We start from the raw sequence: 20,963 nt of genomic DNA on the forward strand, positions 1-20,963 counted from the left end.
ACTGGATAGCTGGCCAATCAGAGCACACCTCACTTTTCAGACCGATGAGCTTTGTAAAAATCTACGCGTTTCAGAAAGGCGGGGCATAGAGGAGCAACAATAATGTACAGTATGTGGAAAATAACCTTAAACCACATAAACATTGCATTACACCAAATACACAAAATAATGTTCTTTTTAGCAACGTCATATGACCCCTTTAAACACCACTAATTATGATCTGTTTAAAGGATATATAGAGCTGCGCAAAGCAGTCAAGCTGCTCTTAAGTGTATAATTTTCATTCATTTCAAACTATTTTTCACCCGTGTTCATCCACAGTCTGTGCTGATGATCTGTAGACATGTAGAGCGTTAGTTTCTGCTCTGAGTTTGTTGTCGTCTTTTTAAGTTGAGCTCATTTTTCTTCAACCAGACAAACAATCAAACACAGCCTTTATATTTTCGTGCTTTGCTCCTATTGTTTTAGTCTCAGCCTTAGACAGATCATTCACGTATCTCTTGATGCACATTGTATAAAATGGCCTCAGTCTTGATGTCAGAGATGTCAGACTCAATGTTGTGTTTACAAGGTTCCAGTCCAGACAGCTACAAACAGAATTTTTGAGGAACAAGAACCAGTCCCTGGGTTTGACAAAGTTTGAGTGGTTTTGTTTGAGGCACACGAGTAAACAAGTTCTTGATAACAACTGTAAGTTTTGGGTTTATCTTAATAATTTCTATGATATAATCTTAATAATTTTCAACAGAAAAAATTTTTGGCCGCAACATCTACACATTTTTAACACTACTTCTGAGTTCTTTGGTATATTTGTCAAGTTATGTTTATTTATATAGTGCTTTGTACAATGTGTTTTAAAAGTTGCTTTACAGTAATAAAGTAGTCAATTTGTTAATTGAAATAAAACTGAAATATAAATATTACATGAAAAAGTTCAACTTAAAAATGAGAAATGTTGCCTTGGCAACTAACTGAAATAACATATAATAAATAAGCTAAATAGAAATATATTAAAAAAACTAATACAAATGTCAACTAAACTATTTTAGTTTTGTAATCTGAAATAAGCTAAATAAAAATATTAAATACTATAATATTATATATATAATAAAATAAGTGTCAGAAAGTTCTTTAATTTCAGAAATTAACTACAATTTAAATGTTTTCAAGTAGGTGCACAGCGAAATCAATACATTCTACTGAGTGTATGTATATATATATACTTTTTTTTTGTGCAACCGTTTGTAAAACTTTTTTTTTTTTTTTAGTTTTTGAACAACTAAGGCAAGATACTGCAGGCAAAACATTATTTTCATGCACTGGTCAATTCTGAGATTTAGAATATTTGGCTTTTCATAACATGCTGTTTTTCATACTAGTGGAAAGAAAACATCCAAAATACACATTTAAGTTATTATTTTATTACACTTTATCTATTTACATCTGAACTTTTTAAATTACAATACATCTTTTAAATGCTGTTTTTTCAAAATAAGTTTTTTTTCTCATTGAATTTTTCAAATTTCTCATTTTCCCATTTAATCTATATTCTAGTTTTTACAGAAGGGATTGTTCATATATCATTTGCTTGATTTATAGAACATTTTATTCCAAAACTCTTGGTTATTTGTTTGTTTGTTTTTTTCAGGCTGTTGACAGTATTTTCTGATTTATGGAGTGATAAAAAGAGAAATTCAAATTCCCCTCTGTAAAAACCTTTAATATGTCAACAAAATCAAGCAAGTCAAATTTTTGTTTTAGAAATGTATGCAAATTTGTGCATATTTAATTACATAATTTGCACATTTTAACCTACCATTTCATAAAACTTGTAACACAATCCAATTATTTTAATGCACTGTGATTAATCAGTTAGTTTGGTGATGCCAATTTTTTACCATTTTCACCTGTGCTGTCTTGCATTAAAAAACTAGTAGCTGGAAAAGCTTCATGCTGAGCCCTGTGAAATGAGCGGATAATGAGAGATGGATTTTCTGAAGTTTTTTCACTTTTAGAAGGTTGGGCTGTCGTTTCTGCTTTTGGATGATGACACACATGCTGAAACACACACCAGAATCACTCACTCAATTCCTCTGTTCTTTATTCCTCTGCCAGAGTGTTTCTGTCTCCTGAGGTTTTTCTCATTCCCTGGTTGTCGTCCTCTTCCCCTTTGGCATTAACTCTCTTTCGCTCTCTTTATATTTGCCTCCAGGGTGGGAGGACGAGAGAGAGAGAGAGAGAGAGATTTGGACGACAGAAAGAGAGAAAGATTAATATGCATTGATGGAGGAGGATAGAGAGAGGAAGGATCTACAATTTAAGTGCAGACACACACACACGCTGAACTAGACATCAACGAGCACACGCTCTCATCTGAGCGAGGCGCTGTCTCATGCTACAGGTGTGTAGCGGCAGTCATGGGTCTCGTCATGGGAACGTTCTCCATGCAGAGCAAACAGGTGAACTATCACACAGGTAAGAGTTCATTTCTGCGTTTTATAACTGTTGCACTCATAATTTTGAAACAAATAGATTTTTTGGGTTCTGAAGATTTTATATATATTTAGTTTTTTGTTTTTTTTTGCACAGGGAAAACTTGCATTTATGGGGTTTCTAAGTGTTTTCGCTATTTTTTTTTTTTGTTCAACTTAAAAATGAGAAATGTTGCCTTGGCAACTAACTGAAATAACATATAATAAATAAGCTAAATAGAAATATATTAAAAAAACTAATACAAATGTCAACTAAACTATTTTAGTTTTGTAATCTGAAATAAGCTAAATAAAAATATTAAATACTATAATATTATATATATAATAAAATAAGTGTCAGAAAGTTCTTTAATTTCAGAAATTAACTACAATTTAAATGTTTTCAAGTAGTGCACAGCGAAATCAATACATTCTACTGAGTGTATGTATATATATATACTTTTTTTTGTGCAACCGTTTGTAAAAAAATTTTTTTTTATATAGTTTTTGAACAACTAAGGCAAGATACTGCAGGCAAAACATTATTTTCATGCACTGGTCAATTCTGAGATTTAGAATATTTGGCTTTTCATAACATGCTGTTTTTCATACTAGTGGAAAGAAAACATCCAAAATACACATTTAAGTTATTATTTTATTACACTTTATCTATTTACATCTGAACTTTTTAAATTACAATACATCTTTTAAATGCTGTTTTTTCAAAATAAGTTTTTTTTCTCATTGAATTTTTCAAATTTCTCATTTTCCCATTTAATCTATATTCTAGTTTTTACAGAAGGGATTGTTCATATATCATTTGCTTGATTTATAGAACATTTTATTCCAAAACTCTTGGTTATTTGTTTGTTTGTTTTTTTCAGGCTGTTGACAGTATTTTCTGATTTATGGAGTGATAAAAAGAGAAATTCAAATTCCCCTCTGTAAAAACCTTTAATATGTCAACAAAATCAAGCAAGTCAAATTTTTGTTTTAGAAATGTATGCAAATTTGTGCATATTTAATTACATAATTTGCACATTTTAACCTACCATTTCATAAAACTTGTAACACAATCCAATTATTTTAATGCACTGTGATTAATCAGTTAGTTTGGTGATGCCAATTTTTTACCATTTTCACCTGTGCTGTCTTGCATTAAAAAACTAGTAGCTGGAAAAGCTTCATGCTGAGCCCTGTGAAATGAGCGGATAATGAGAGATGGATTTTCTGAAGTTTTTTCACTTTTAGAAGGTTGGGCTGTCGTTTCTGCTTTTGGATGATGACACACATGCTGAAACACACACCAGAATCACTCACTCAATTCCTCTGTTCTTTATTCCTCTGCCAGAGTGTTTCTGTCTCCTGAGGTTTTTCTCATTCCCTGGTTGTCGTCCTCTTCCCCTTTGGCATTAACTCTCTTTCGCTCTCTTTATATTTGCCTCCAGGGTGGGAGGACGAGAGAGAGAGAGAGAGAGAGATTTGGACGACAGAAAGAGAGAAAGATTAATATGCATTGATGGAGGAGGATAGAGAGAGGAAGGATCTACAATTTAAGTGCAGACACACACACACGCTGAACTAGACATCAACGAGCACACGCTCTCATCTGAGCGAGGCGCTGTCTCATGCTACAGGTGTGTAGCGGCAGTCATGGGTCTCGTCATGGGAACGTTCTCCATGCAGAGCAAACAGGTGAACTATCACACAGGTAAGAGTTCATTTCTGCGTTTTATAACTGTTGCACTCATAATTTTGAAACAAATAGATTTTTTGGGTTCTGAAGATTTTATATATATTTAGTTTTTTGTTTTTTTTTGCACAGGGAAAACTTGCATTTATGGGGTTTCTAAGTGTTTTCGCTATTTTTTTTTTTTCAGCACATTGCTATGCGGTTGCTAGGGTGTTCTGGGTGGTTGTTAGGTGTCTGTTGTTTATTGTCTGCAGTGAAAGCATCTCTGTGATCGTCTGGTCTGTAGATATGACTCAGTTTTCTCTTTCAATGTGGGATTTTTTCACCTGTTTTATGGTCCAGCAGATGAAAATGGTGTATCTGATCACTTAGAATGAAGAAAAATTTTGTGTCTAAACAATTTGCACACAGAAATTGATAGTAAATTTAACATTTAATTAAAAAGAAACAGCAAGTAAGTAATTTAATAAATGTTACATTTTGAATAGACTGAAATTGTATTTTCTTACAGTAAGTGCATTAACCTTAATAAACAAATTTGAAAGAGTGAGAAAGAATATGTTTGGTTAGTAGGAGCTTGTTTGTGTTTCTTCAGGTAAAACTATGGCAAAGCATATCATTTGTGTGAGTGTTGTTCACTCATAGATCTCTCTCTTGGGATTGCTTTCTCTGGATGTTCCTGGACGAGACGTTGTGTAAATACACAATGAGCTGGCGGTCTATAAAAGGTTATGGTATTCACGCTAGCATTAAATCAGCTTCTCTGTGTGTGGCTTTATGAAATCAGAAAATATGTATGGTTTATGTGACGGCTGGATTTAGGGTCAGGCCAGTGGGATTCACAGTGGTTCGGCAGTTGTTTGATTACAAAGGTTTTTTTGGTGAAAGAAAATAAAAACTATTATAGGCAGGGGCACCGGTATGGTTCCTGGGCCCCCTGAACAGCATATTGACTCGGGCCACCGCGTACCGGTTATGGAATAGAAAATATAGATATAAAATGGGAAATGGGATAGAAAATATATTAATAATATTAATTTATAAAAACAAAAATGTCTCAAGATGAAAAACAAATGCATAAGTGCATGAACACACACAGTGTGTGTGTGTGTGTAAATAATGGAACTTAAAGGGTAAAGAAATCATTGTAGAAAAGTTAAATGTAATGTTTGTGTTGAAACCTTATTTTGTTCTGATATAATAGTTTATAGTCTGCTGCACTCACGTCAAAGTTTGGGATTTAAAACCGTAATTGCCTGTTGTGATCTTTTAAATTGTCCTGTACATATAATAGCTGACTGAATCGGATTGAATAACGTCTGTATGAACAGGTAACTGAAGTCAGTCCTCATCTCTAACTCAGTATGTAACCATAGCAACAGATTTCCAAAGAGAATGTTACTGGCAATTTCTGCTAAATTTTTTGCACTGATGCTTCAGTGTTCTAAATGGTTGCCAGGGTGTTATGTTGTTGCTATGGTGTTCTGGATGGTCAAAACAGCCCCCACCCTTTGACCACATCACATGTATATGTCCTGAAAGTTTCTGCTTTTGAAGAAATATCGTAGTATCGTGCTACAGTGCACATTCTGTCAGTTGCAGTTCTAGCCCCTCCGTCTTAATATACTGTACATACATTCACATCAAATGTTAACTCAGCGGAAGAGTTACACTCACGGGACACTGCACTTATTCGCAATCACAAAAGGGTCATTCCGTGTCAACTCAACCAGAGGTCCCTGGCTCAAATTTTTTACTTTGCTAATATTTTTTTCTGCAGAAAGATAAACATGTATAGCGATGAAACACAAAATATTAAATGTGATGGATGAATGTTTACTGAGTAATGCACTATTTTGTAGAGGGGGTCAAAATGGCAATTTTCATCTGAGATTCAGAGCCAAATACACTCTTAAAAATAAAGGTGCTTCATGATGCCATAGAAGAACCTTTTTGTCTAAATGGTTCCATAAAGAACCTTTAACATCCTAAAATGTTCTTCAGATTATAAAAAGGTAAGAAAGAGATGGTTCTTTATAAACATATGACTAAATGGATCTTTGTGGAACCAAAAATGGTTATTCTATGGCATGAAGAACCTTTTGAAGCACCTTTATTTTTAAGAGTGTAACAGGGGTGTAAAAATGACTTCAGAAAGATGGCAGCATCATAATGTTATTATTGCACAGAGATTGGTTGGTCTGTTAGTAGAATCTGTTGACTTTAGCAATCTTTGTTACATTATGTGCCAACAGTGACCATTCAAAAATGGGGAAAGAGCACTTTTCAAATGTTTTTTCTCCAAAGTTTGCATGCCTGTAACTCAAGAAGTATTAAAGATATCTTAATGCCTTTTAGATATTGGGTTTTAACAAACTTTCCTTTTGGCATCTTCATTTTTAAGTCCCTATATGGTTCAGTTCCAGAGATACTGGAATTTCAATATGGCTCCAGGAGTAAATCGTTAAATCGTGCCCTTTTTTTTTTTTTTAAAGCGGAACTTCTGAAGAATAAATAATGTTGAAACTAGAAATGTATCTCGTTTCCTTCTGTCAAAACAACTGCATTGAACATGCCTGTCTAAGAGCCATACATATTCATTTTTCAAAGTTGCGTGCCTATAACTCAAGAAGCATTAAAGATATCGCAATATGATTTTACATGCTAGTTCTAATAAACTTTTCCATTGGAATTTTCATTTTCAAGGCCTCACATCATTCACTCCCAGAGTAATGGGGAACTCAGTGAGGCTCCAAGTCCAGATTGTTGAATATTACCCATTTTCAGTGGTCAAAAACCAAATGTTGGTCACTTTGTATACAGCCGATACTTATTTTATATAAAGAACAATGTCTGAAGAACAAATAATGTTGAAATTAGAATTGTATCATGTTTTCTTCTATCAAAACAATATGCATAGAACATATCTGTCTGAGTGCTAAAATGTACTAAAAAGGTCAAGTTGAGGCACATTACCTTGCTCTCTGTAGTCTATTCATAATATTCTATATTTGAATAATTTTCTGGGATATATGGAAGAAAGGATTTTGCTCATTTTAACAGCTTCTGAAGCTACCAAGAGTTCAGATATGCAGTATCGTAACATGTTTGAAACAAATCCCATACCTCAGGGAAGTGTGGTTGCTTTCGCCACACATTGCATTCACATCAATAAACCAGGATTTGCCTCACCTGGATTAATTATTAGAATTTATTTTTCTTTTTTATTGTTTTAAAATGTGAAGCATAGTCATAGATCAAGTAGTATCTACTGCTAAAGGGCATATTTGGCAGAATCACTGATAGCAGAAACACTGGGTAATTCTAAACCCCAGGTAAATGGGATCCTGGGTAATGTTATTTTACGTTTCACATTGTTCATACTTTACCTAGAGTTATAATCTGACATGTCACACTGTACATTCCTAAACCCTGGTTTACTGTTATTATTTGCAAATATGCAAATAGTGTCAACAGTGATGACTAGATAAACACAATCACATTTGGATTTTGACCGTTGAAAATGGGCAGGATACAACAATTTGAACATGGAACCACACTGAGATCACGATATATCTGGGATTAAACCATACAGGGCCTTAAAAATGAAGGTTTCAAAAGAAAAGTTTCTTAGGCACCAGAATCTAAAATCGCATTAAAATATCTTTAATACTTCTTGAGTTACAGACATGCACATTTTAGAAAAAGATAATATATAACACTCAAACAGGTATGTCATATACAATTGTTTTTATAGAGGGAAACAAGATACATTTCTAGTTTCAACATTACTTATTCTTCAGACATTCCGCTTTGTATCGGCTGTATACAAAGTGACAAACATTTGGTTTTTGACCACTGAAAATGGGTAATAATCAAAAATCTGAATATGGAGCTGCATTGAGATCCCCATATCTCTTGGACGGAATGATGTAGGGCCTTGAAAAGGAAGAATACAAAAGAAAAGTTTATTAAGAACTAGAATCTAAAGTCAAACTGCAATATCTTTAATACTTCTTAAGTTATAGGCATGCAAACTTTGTAAAAAAAGTATTTATGGAACTCACACAGGTATGTTTAATGCAGTTGTTTTGACAGAAGGAAGCGGGATACATTTCTAGTTTCAACATTATTTATTCTTCAGAAGTTCCTCTTAAAAAAAAAAAGTGTACAATTTAACAATTTACTCCTGGAGCCATATTGAAATTCCAATATCTCCGGAACTGAACCATATAGGGCCTTAAAAATGAAGGTGCCAATAAAAGGACAGTTTGTTAAGATATTAAAGATATATTAAAGATAAAGATTAAAGATAAAGAGCCGGGAAAGTTTCTGAAATTTGGTTGATTTGCCATGGAATGATGCAAAAGTATATTATTTGCATGTGCTTTAAAGCCTTGCTGGTTAAACATGTCATTCATGTGCTGTTCTGACATGCGCTTTTTCTGAGCATGTACACCTGAAGTGAGTGCACACTAAAAAGCCTGTCAAACAGCGCCTGATTACTAGACTAAGTTATCTTTCGCGTCTGATTGCGCTAATACTGTCAAAAACTCACAAGGTTTACATATAAACACAGATGGTTATGTCTAAAGTAAAAGTAAACAGTTGAGAGAAAAACAGATGTGTGCCTGTATCTTAGATGTGTCGAGGAAATTCCAAGTAAAACTCAACCAAGAGCTCGTCTTTGTCTTCACTTTAATTTCTGCAGAAAGTGATCTGGTTTACATACAGAGAGGCTCTGTGTGCAAAGAGATAGCAAAGGGGCCCCAGCAGTCATCTTTTATACTAACAAATGTACCTTTTTGAAGATAAACTGTATCCCTTGTGATTAGTCTCTAACCAATCCTGTTTCTACCCGTTGACCACTGATATGTTCTCCCGACTGAGGGGTTTTGCATGTTCCTTTGCATGTTCTTTACCATGTATATGTTGTACAAAAGTCATTTCATGCATATAGTCATGTACACACTCACATAGGAATCATACTCATAGAGAAACTATTGAATATATTGATTATTGATCCCAGGTTACAGGTAACAAAATATGTATAAAGGTTATAAATCCGGCTATAATAAAAAAAAAAAAAAAGTACTAATAGTACTAAACATGCTGCCGCTTGTCATTAAAGGGATAGTTCACCCAAAAATTAAAATTCTGTCATTATTTACTCACTCTCATGTTGTGCCAAACCTCTGTTTATTTATTTCGTGCTGAACACAAAAGAAGATATTTTGAAGAATGTGGGAAATTAAACAGTTGCTGGTCCCCATTGACTTTGTTTGGTTACAAACATTCTTCAAAATAACTTTTATGTTCAACAGAAGAAAGAAACTCATTGGGGATTAAAACAATTTTAGAGTTATATAAAAGAGAATAATGACAGAATGTTCATTTTTGGGTGAACTATCCCTTTAATGTTAATAAAACAAAGAGAAAAGTCACTCACTCTTGACTGAAGAACTTTTAATACAGTTGCTGTAAGCTATAATTTATACAGTGAAGTATATATAGTGTTTTATCTATTTGTTTATTAAGTTTCTTGAATGCTACTGCTAAATAAACCTACTGTACCTGAAAAATAAATCACTGATTTATTTGTATTTTATGTTTTAGTAATGTGTATCTTTTTTCCTATTTTTTTATAACAAAGATAAAATAATGACAAAGATTTGTATATTTGCCCACTTTGGCCTACATATCTGCCATTCTTTTTTATTTCATATTTTGTTACCCTGTAAGGCTTTGTTTTTAAAATAGGGAAATTAGCCTAGTTTGTCTGTGCTGCTCCGACAACTTGAAAAATAGTAAAACCAACATGACAAAGAATCGTGAATCGTGATTTCCCTGAAAAATCGTGATATGGAATTTTTGCCATCTCGCCCACCCCTTGTTCTAGAATGTGATTTGTTGGTAGTGTACGTTAACTAGCAGCGAGTAAGAGCCACGTCCTGGGCTGCATTAGCATTCAGATCACTAGCTGCTGTGCTTTTGTATCGGTATCCAGACACACAGAGGTCTGTGCTGTGGGATTACAGGTCTCCTCTACTAATAACTGATGGCTGAATTAGCTTTCATGAATAAATTAATTCTAGATTACTATCCGTCTGTGTAAGTCATATTAATGAAGCACTTTTGGCCTAGGGCTCCATGGAAGATTGGCTCCGTTTGTTCACATTGCTTTAAATGAAGAAGTATTTCACTGAGCTGATGTGTGTGAATATGTGTGTGTGTGTGTGTGTGTGTGTGTGTGTGTGTGTGGTAGTGTGTGCTGCCTCTTATCTTCATTTCACACAGACAAAGCCACTGAGCTGTGTTTGCTTTAACCCTCTGATGCGTCTATAATTAAACCACAAAGGAATATAGTATATCCTAATATTGAATTTTCCTAGAATAACAAGAATGTAATACTTGCCTCTATCACTTTTTTGCAAAGTAATTAATTTTGAGTTATACGTCTCTCCATAACAACAGAAAATAATGTTAAATATTTCAGGGATTGGTTAGGCATGTTGAATGTATGTTGTCATAAATAAAAATACAACATAAAATTTAAAAAGTAATTAAAATAAAGATGAATATGGTTATCAAGTTGATGCAATGTTGAAATGTTGAGAAAACACATGTTAAAATTGAAATGATTTGTGTAAATCCAGTGGTCAAATGCTGTATTCCTCTGTTTATAGCCACAGTGACTGATCTTTGTGTGAATTTCCACACAATTGGAAGACTTTCTGAACGTATATAAGCTGTAGGCTATTTTAAACAGGTAGCCTCAATTCAAAAAGATGAAATAGAAGAGTTAGGGAGAATAAATAAATTATGAATAATTTATTGCTATAGTTTGAATAATATATAATCGCATAATCAGTAAAAAGTAACTGTAGTCTGATTTACGAGCATTTTAAATTGTAATATAATCTAATTACAAGTACTTAATTTTTGAAGTCTGATTACATAATCCAGATTACATGTAATCAGTTACTGGCCAGCACTGTCTGTGGTGGTTTGGATGCATAACATCACAATGTAAATAGTTAAAAATGGCTGTGGTGGAAAAGCATCAGATGTTAACACTGTAGCACATGATTTTTAATATGATTTTTGTCTTGACTTAAACAGAAACACCGGCTCTGAAAGTCTCATCTCAATGCATCAGCAGATCGGTGTCTAAAATAGATGCCCAGAGCCCAAAACGAACACTTGCCAAATGCTAAATGAAAGTAAAAGTTAGATTTGGCAAGTAAAACAACAGTTGGCTGAGAACTTTATTAGAAACTGCAACACTAAATGTTTTCAACCAATTTATAGGAATGATCGTTTGACCTTCACTAATGTGAGCAATTAGAATTAAGCCACCTACTAAAGAAAACATCTGTTGTGAATCACACGTTGTTTTTTCCTGTTTGGCAGAACATATGTGGAATTGCTCATGTGAAGCCACCAAAATTAACACGTGAGGATTGCAAACATAATGTGTTCTTGGTTTTTGTAATGGGTGCAGTTTCACTGAGATAAACAATATGATGCTGCCAGTACCATATGACCTGTGCTGTTTTTCAGATGAATACTCTAATATAACATTTATGGAACTACATTTTTCCCAAAGTTATTATAAAGTTGTTTTGATTTGAGAAACAAGATTCATTTCTATTTTCAACTTTATTTGTTCTTCAGACATTCTAAAAGAAGAAGTGTCAGCTTGTAAGCAAATGATCCACATTTTGTTTTTGACCACACAGTGGGGAAGTCGTGGCCTAATGGTTAGAGAGTCGGACTCGTAACCCAAAGGTGTCACTTCACTTCACTGAAATACAATTTAACAATTTACTCATGAAATACAATTTAACAATTTACTCATGGAGTCCCATTGAAATCCCCATATCTCTGCAATGGAACCATATAGGACCTTAAAAATGAAGGTGCCAAAAGAATAGTTTGTTGAAGGGGTCCTATTATGCCCTTTTAAGAAGTCTTGGTTTGGTTTTTGGGATGTACTAGAATAGGTTTTCATGCTTGATTGTTCCAAAAACGCATTGTTTTTCAGATGTTTAACGTTATTGCAGCACCAACGTATTCACCTTTCCAGTCTGTCTCGAACGGTCTGTTTCACGAGTGAACCTGAGGCTCAGCTCAGCTTGAGCTCCGAGTTCAACCCCCCCCATTGCGGTACTACATAGAGGGAGAATAACAAAAATAGAGGAGGAGATGGGGAGGTGGAGGCATGCCGGAAGAGTTGTTGCTGGGACGGCGCAATGACTGCTGCTTATATAGGCTCGTAATGATGAATGACAGGACTGAATGATTAGGCTCCTCTTGAACCTATGTTTGGAACTTCATTTAGTTCCTGTTTCGATGAAACCCTCCATCTGAAATTGGAAATGTGCTCTGATTGGTTAGCTGGCCCAGTGCGTTGTGATTGGCTAATCAATTACAGCTTGTTCCATAAATGACACGCCCCTTACCATAAGAGCAAGTTTCCTCTGCTCCGCTGTAAAAAATTAATGATCAATTTTGCCATACCACTTCAAGCCTGATTAAGACCCTGAGAATTGTTACGAACACGAGGATCGTGCAGAACCTTTGCAAGCACAAGTAAAGGGGTTTTGAAACCGTGGTGGAAGAAACAGCATCTCTTCTCCATGGTGACAACATGCTTCTAAAGCATCTAGAAGGATATTTAAGGGATAGTTCACCCAAAAATGAAAATTACCCCATGATTTCCTCACCCTCAAGCCATCCTAGGTGTATATGACTTTCTTCTTTCAGACGAATACAATCAGAGTTATATAAAAAAATGTCCTGGCTCTTTTAAGTTTTATAATGGCAGTGAATGGGGGTCGAGATTTTGAAGCCCATAATAAAGGCCTTCTGAAGGCCTTCGAAACTATGCGTTTTTGTATTTTCAGGGTTTTTCCTGCATGTTACAGCCCATAACCATTTTAAGGCTCGTTAATTCAAACACTTAAATAAAGGACACAGGCCGAACATATTAAAAAGAATCACAACACCTGATGTGTATTTCAAGACGCCTCTATTTAATTAGTTTACAAAGTTCAACTCACACATCCAGAAAATAATGTGCAACAATTCACAAAGAATATTTTATAAACAATCTAATAAATAACAACAAAGAAAGAATAATCAGCTCACGGGTAGGAACGCTAGGGAAACAGACTCCTGACTACCCCTGTTCTCAGAGTAGAGTTCTTACCTGACTCCCGAAATAAAAATAAGAACTGGTGAGTCTTCCTGAGTTCTTACTAAATAAACAAAACGTGAACTAATAAATAAATACACTACCCGCTACTGATGAGTAAGAATGTAGGCTATATCACATATCAAAACACAAATTTACAAGTTAAACCTAAGCATAAAGAAAAACAAAAATATAGCCTCAAAGAGGCGATGAGAGAGAGGCTTGCAAGAACAATGGGAAGCGGAGCAACAGAGAGAGCGCCATTGTCGCCTCGTTTCTCTATATATAAAAAATAATAAAAAAAGAGAGAAAATACAATTTATTCCCATTAGACACGAGATAAAGCGTCAGCAACGACGTTATCTTTACCACGAATATGCCGGATGTCCAATTCAAATGGTTGCAAAAACAAACTCCAACGCATCAAACGTTGGTTATTGTTTTTCATTCGATTCAGAAAGACTAAAGGGTTATGATCTGTATAGACAATCAATGGATACGGAACGGAACCCACGTAAACGTCGAAATGTTGGAGAGCAAGGACAAGAGCGAGCGCCTCCTTCTCAATGGTGGAGTAACGTCGCTGATGTTTATTAAACTTTCGTGAAAAATAGCAAACGGGATGCTCAACACCAGTTTGATCTCGTTGGAGAAGTACAGCTCCCGCACCTGTGTCACTTGCATCAACAGCAAGCAAAAACGGAGATGAAAAATCAGGAGCAAAAAGGATAGGAGAATTGATCAGAAGCGCTTTGATCTTTTCGAAACTCATTTGACACGATTCCGTCCATTTAAATGGTACTTTTGGACTGAGGAGATCGGTTAAGGGAGAGGCAACAACAGAAAAATTTACACAAAAATTCCTGTAATACCCAACCATGCCCAAGAATCGACGCAACTCACGGCGCGTAGTGGGCACGGGAAAATTAGTAATAGCCTCCACCTTAGACTCAACAGGCCGAACTTGCCCGCCCCCAACAATCTTTCCCAAATATGTCACCCATCAGCAGGTAAATCAGCACTGGACAGCGCCTGCTCGTTAATCACCGGAAAATCTATAGGTGAGACAATTAACACAGCCGACTTTTGCCCAGACAGATCTAGGTGTCTCTCAAAGTACGGCTTAAGCATGTTAATATGACACAGATGAGTTTTTTTCTTTCTATCTGATGTCATTATCACATAGTCAAGCTCACTCACCTTCTCTTTCACCTGGTAAGGACCGTAGTAACGAGCCTGTAGTGCAGACCCAGATACTGGCAACAGCACTAACACTTTATCACCAGGAGAGATAGGAAAGCTAGGAAAACAGACTCCTGACTACCCCTGTTCTCGGAATAAAGTTCTTACCTGACTCCCGAAATAAAAATAAGAACTGGTGAGTCTTCCGGACCCCTGCTTCCCTCGCTCAGTTCTTACTAAATAAAAAAAACGTGAACTAATAAATAAATACACTACCCGCTACTGATGAGTAAGAAAGTAGGCTATATCACATATCAAAACACAAATTTACAAGTTAAACCTAAGCATAAAGAAAAACAAAAATATAGCCTCAAAGAGGCGATGAGGGAGAGGCTTGCAAGAACAATGGGAAGCGGAGCAACAGAGAGAGAGAGACCGCCATTGTCGCCTCGCAGCCTATTTATCCGGAATCCTTGATGACGTCACGCGACTCTCACGGAATGGGAAATCCCCCACAACGCCACCTATGGGCTTAGAATATAAGTGTCACACAGATACACGTAACACTGCATTAAAATTTTTTTGGGTTGCCGCTGGATGTGAATTGTGCTCAAAAAACATGTCACCTTGGCCCTGTCCCAAATGGCACACTTCATGTGCACTTGCGCTCTTGTGGACTTACAATGGCCATTTTAGCTTTGAGAAGGGTGCTCGCGAGTGCCCCCTTTGCAGCCGCTATGCGCCCTCGATGCGCACTTCTGCCGAGCCCGCACTGAGGCGAACCGACAGTCAAAGTGGCATTATGTCATGAAAGTGTGGACTCAGAGGAAGACCGCGAGGGTTTAAGGTGCGGTTTGGCACAGGGCCCTTATCTTCTCTGACAAGTCTTGCACACATGCAGCTGACATAAACCACACATTCAATAAGTGAAAAAAAAATCCTATCCAGTTATGAAGTGTGTTCCATGTTGACACAAATCTTTTGCAGTGTCCTAACATCCGGGATTATCCGGTATATAACAAATCATTTACTCAGAACACCTCAGAAATGAGATTGTAAGTGTGTTTACATAGCAAGAGTGGTTAGTTATATTTAGTCTTAATAATCCACAGTATTTTCATGTTATTTATATGACAATGTGTTGTAAATTACCTATAAAATAATTTCGTTTACACTGGAGGTGAAACCTGACCAATGCACAAAGCAAGTTGCTGTTAAGCTAGCTGCTAATTTTATTCAATTGAAAATTAAATAAATTTTAAATGCTACTTTTTTAATGCTACGCTTTAATATTTATATGATTATATACCAAAATAATTATCAGGTCCAGCAAAAAAAAAAAAAATCTTATCTTACAAAGCTATGAAGGCCAGTGGACAAATCACAGCTTTTTTTGCGAAGAGGGCAAGAAAGGATGACAGTGAGAGAAGCCTAATTTGGAAGAGGTTGTAAAACTGAATAATTCTCAGCTACAGTCTGGAAGAAAATGAGGGGCCAAAAAAACAAACAAACAAACAGAATAAAAAATAAAAAAAACAATGAGCAACCAAGTGTAAACAATAACAAATGTATTTTATTTTTTATTTTTTGGTAATGGTGACATTTCAGTTGTTAGCCCTTTGTTTTATTATCTGTCCTGACAGTGATAGTTTTTTATTTAATGAATAAATAGCACAAGCAAAAATCACAAACTGTTTCTTAGCATTTATTTTAATTTTATTGTCAGTATTGGGCTTGCAGATCACGTGGGTAGGGAACTTTTTACTGTGTGTGTGTGTGTGTGTGTGTGTGTGTGTGTGGAAGACCAATTTTGACCCAGGAAAAAACCCTTTCTTAGAAAAATGTTTAAACCATGATCTAGGGCTGCACGATAAATCGAAATGGAATCGAGATCGCGATTCAACAGAAGCTGCGATTGTCATGCGTATCTTTCAGTGAAGCACGGTTCTGTGATCAGCAGTAAATCTCCATCCAAAGGCCAGAGGGCGCTCTCGCGCTGAAACTCCAAATACGCCTCGCAGAAGAAACCCAGAAAATGCCTATCGCTGCAGCTGAATAAACAGAAGATTCAACTGCTTTCATTGATTCAACGTGACTAATAAACACACGACTACAACAATATACGTTTTATCGGAGTTGTATCTCATTGCTAGTTTTACTTGATCTTAGTGCTGCGTTCGACAATATAGAGCAGGGGTGGCGAACGTCGGTCCTGGAGGGCTGCAGCCCTGCAGAGTTTTGCTTCAACCCTAATCAAACACACCTGAACGAGCTAATCCTAAAAAGCTGTCACTCTTTGTTTAGTGAGTGTACACGATGTATTATAACATACATTGTTCTGCAAACACAACGATTTCTTCGATTTCACAATCGCGCAATAAAATCATCTGCGATTTTTTTTTGCGTAACTTGTCAGTGAACTACGGCTATGTGTAGTAAATTCTGCTCCATCTGAAAGCACGTGATGATGATTTACTGCTGATTACAGAACCGTTTTTTTTAACAAAATGCGCATGACAATCGCATTCGATTAATCATGCAGCCCTATCATGATCTCTAGCTTCTGCTAACTGTCATACGCGCGTTCACGAGAGAGTGGCGTTCCAGCGGATGACATAGGATGTAGGATGTAGGCGTATAGCATAAGATCCGGTCAGAAGTGACAAACGCAGAAGCTTAGAGGAGAGCAAAACAAAACACCAGTCACGAATCAGAAGTACAAAACAAGGATTTGTAAAGGAAAATGTTGGAGGATTTCGATATAAGCCAAGAGGTTTTCCTTTGCTGTAAACAAAACTTGGCTCTCGCGAGACTAGCATATTCTCACCAGATCTTACGCTACATCCTACGTCATCCGCTGGAACGCCACTCTCTCGTGAACACGAGTACGACAGTTAGCGGAAGCTAGAGATTTTATAAAGTTTTAAATATGGGTATTTTTCTTAGACAAACACATCGATTCACTCCTCCGGAGCCATGTGGAACACTTTTTATGATGGATGGATGCACTTTTTTGGGCTTCAAAATCTCGACCCCCATTCACTGCCATTATAAAGCTTGGAAGAGCCAGGACATTTTTTTATATAACTCTGATTGTATTTGTCTGAAAGAAGAAAGTCATATATTCCTAGGATGGCTTGAGGGTGAGCAAATAATGGGGTCATTTTCATTTTTGGGTGAACTATCTCTTTATTAAAATCTTCAATACTTTTTGAGTTACATGCATGCAAATTTTAGGGAAAAAACACAAAGTGCTTTTTCTCATTTTTGAGCAGTCACCATTGGCATATTATGCAAGATGAATGGCTGAAGTCAACAGAGTTTACTAATAAACTTATCAATCTCTGTGTAAAAAGAACAATGATGCTGCCATCTTTCAAGTCATTTTCCACCTCCTGTAATTTGGCTTCAAATCTCAGGTGAAAATTGTCAATATTATGACCTCACTCTTATAGCTTCATTTTGGCCTTTTGGTATATATTTGTATTTTATATATAATTTATATATTTAATATATAATTTATATTTATTTATTTAGTTTATATACAAAAAAATAAAATAAAATAAGCTTTTCATGACTGATAACTTCATTTACAGCACTGCTGTAAAGTTGTTTATAAACCGTAATTTTTCAAAAAAGTTATGTGGACACGCCCCCTGTCTTCCATTGGTCAGCCTAACATACAGCCCCCGCCCCTCTCTCATATCATTGGTTGATTGAGTGTTGCTGTATCGGGCTGCTCAAACACAGTAATGTTTTGATCAAGCCACGGTTTGTTCTCTGATTTTTAGGAATCAGTCTACGAATGACCCGGCTGTAGTCTGTAGATTAAGTTTGTTGAGAATTTTAATATCTCTTTAAAAATTGATGTTGTGGAAAGCAACTTGTGTTTCTGTTCTAGATGTTTCTGTCCAGAGAGAGCGAGCGAGCGGTGAACGTCTGAAAAACATACACAGGAGGTGTGTTTATTACACGGCTGTTTTATGAGCTGTTGAACAAACAGGTTGTGGGCAGATTAAATGTCTTTGAATTCTCTCAATGTCTCTCTCTTGCTCAGTCTTCCAGCTGTATGAGTTTAAATGGCCCTGAAACAGCAGATATTACAGATGATTCATTCATTACATAAAGATGTGCGCTCTTCACTGAGACCTCCACCGAGAGCAGAGAGAGAGAGGAAAATCAGGTCAGGTTACCAAGAAAAAAATGAAAGGCAGTGAATGAAAACAGTGGGTGATGAGACAGAGACAGAACTATACATCCGCTTTCTTTGTCATGCTTTTCTGCATTTTCATTTCTCTGCCTCACACCAATACAAATGTCACCTCGTACCACATTAATGTCAGCGTATGGGGTTTTAAACCTATAAATCAGCTTCACAACACAAAAAAGTACTGTGGTAATATGTCATTTTGATATGTACAATGAAAAAATTGATGTAGGATTTACTTTACTAGCAATTTCTATCAAAATTGTTTTGAAGTTCACAAATAATTTCAAAGAAATGGCATTGAAGTGGAAAGACTGAAATGGTACTATACTTCATACTGTTTTTTGTCCTTTTACAAGGAACGTTTATCAATAATATTATATTATCAATACTACCAATACTTATACTACTAATAATAAAGAAAATAACAATTCTTTTGTTTAATTTAAATGTAATATTTATTATTATTATTATCATCAATAATAGTAATAATGATAATATTAATGATGATGAATAAGAAATTAAAGAAAATAAGAATAATTCTGTTAATTTTAAGTGTAAAATGTATTTAATTATTTTTAATAATAATAATAATAATAATAATACATTTAAAATTTAATAATAATAAGGATGCACCAAAATTATCGGCCCAAAATGCCATTTTTGTTTTTTGTCCGAAAGAATAATATAAAAAAATTTGTAGGACTATACATTCCTTGGGTAATTAAAAAAAAAGTTAAATCTGATTCTGTTGCATAAAACTGAATAAAAATAATATGTTGATATTTAATATCCAATTTTATTGTTTTACTTTCAATAAAAGTGTGGTTATTTTATTGGCTTGTATTTTTTTTAATTCAGTATCATTAAAATTATTGAGTTAAATTAAAAATTAGATTACATTTAAATAATAAAATAATGATTCTTATTTTTTATATTTTGTATTCATTTCTTATTTTTATTATTAATCTATAAACCTGCTTTAAAGCACAAAAGTACCGTGGTACTACATAATTTTCAATTTGATATGTCCACTGAAAAACGTTGGCGTATTAACTTTGAAACAATTTTCTTGTAATTGCTAGTAAATTTCACAAAGAATTACAAAGAAACAACAAGTAATGTATTGAATTAAACATGAAATTGTGAAGCAGAAAAACTGAAATTAGTATTTTCTTGTGGAACATACTCAATTTTTTTATACAGTGAACTATACTGGATGATTACCATGCTATTTACTCTGGTATTTACATGCAGAAAACACCATACTACCTTTGTAGTATATGTATGTGTGTATGTGGCCAAAATCTCGATGCTGAATGTTACTTTTGGTACTCTTTTGTATGCACAAGCAGATTTTTGAATCCGCTTTATTTCCACTGGAGGAAATGCCTATAGCAGAGGAGCTGTGAAGCAGGAGGAGTTGTGAGATGTTGGCATCAGACTGACGTGGCTGGCAGCCAGCGCTGTGGAGAATGAATATCACGGGCCAGGGGCGTAGATTACGCGGGGGACGTGTCCCCCCCCACTTTTAATATCACGTAAATTCGTCCCCTGCACTTTTTCGGGCAAGTGTGTTCGCATAGAGGTTTTCAAGAGCCGGTGTGAATAAATATAGATTTAAATTCAAAGAGACAGGATAGTCTGTGCATGATCTGATGTTTTATTCGGACACAGAATAAGCCGAGATGAACATCGCATTCACAGAGAGGGCGCTCTCGCGCAGAAAGTCGTATGAGGAAATTCCTAATATGGACAAAAGCGTCCAGCTATCGCTGTATGAAAACAGTTGTTTTCAGAAAAACAGAAACGTTTGGAAACATGAAGTCATTAAACATACGATTGCGACAATATTGTTTATTTGTGTTTGTCAAGTCATCTGAACAATGCAGTGTTAACTGACATAGCATTTATTACAGTATAGAAACTATTCTGCCTTATTATGTGATAAAAAAGTGTTTGTAGTATATAAATAAACAAATCTTAGTGGTTACTGTCCAGCAGTTATCTGATTTCTAAGCCAATTAAAAGCTAGAAATGAGAGAAAAATTAAAGTTGACTATACACTACCAGTCAAAAGTTTTGAACAGTAAGATTTTTAATGTTTTTTAAAGAAGTCTCTTCTGTTCACCAAGCCTGCATTTATTTGATCCAAAGTACAGCAAAACAGTAACATTTTGAAATATTTTTACTAGGCTATTTAAAATAACT

General features: G+C 35.3%; 1 protein-coding gene across 2 annotated transcripts in view; it reads left to right on the forward strand.

The window, feature by feature from the left end:
- Window positions 1–20,963, forward strand: part of LOC107729333 (Kv channel-interacting protein 1-like) — a 54,014-nt gene that overhangs the window by 10,840 nt on the left and 22,211 nt on the right. The window contains exon 1 of one of the 2 annotated variants that reach the window (XM_016539802.1): window positions 4,138–4,182. The exons of the other annotated variant lie outside the window; for it this stretch is intronic. Within the exon in view, the coding sequence (XP_016395288.1) occupies window positions 4,152–4,182 (31 nt within the window). The 5' untranslated portion in view covers window positions 4,138–4,151. Of the gene's footprint in view, window positions 1–4,137; window positions 4,183–20,963 lie in introns of those variants that run through there. 2 annotated transcript variants of the gene reach the window in all.

Source organism: Sinocyclocheilus rhinocerous, unplaced genomic scaffold (genome assembly GCF_001515625.1).
Source record: "Sinocyclocheilus rhinocerous isolate Xijiao unplaced genomic scaffold, SAMN03320098_v1.1 scaffold428, whole genome shotgun sequence".
Lineage (NCBI taxonomy): Eukaryota > Metazoa > Chordata > Actinopteri > Cypriniformes > Cyprinidae > Sinocyclocheilus > Sinocyclocheilus rhinocerous.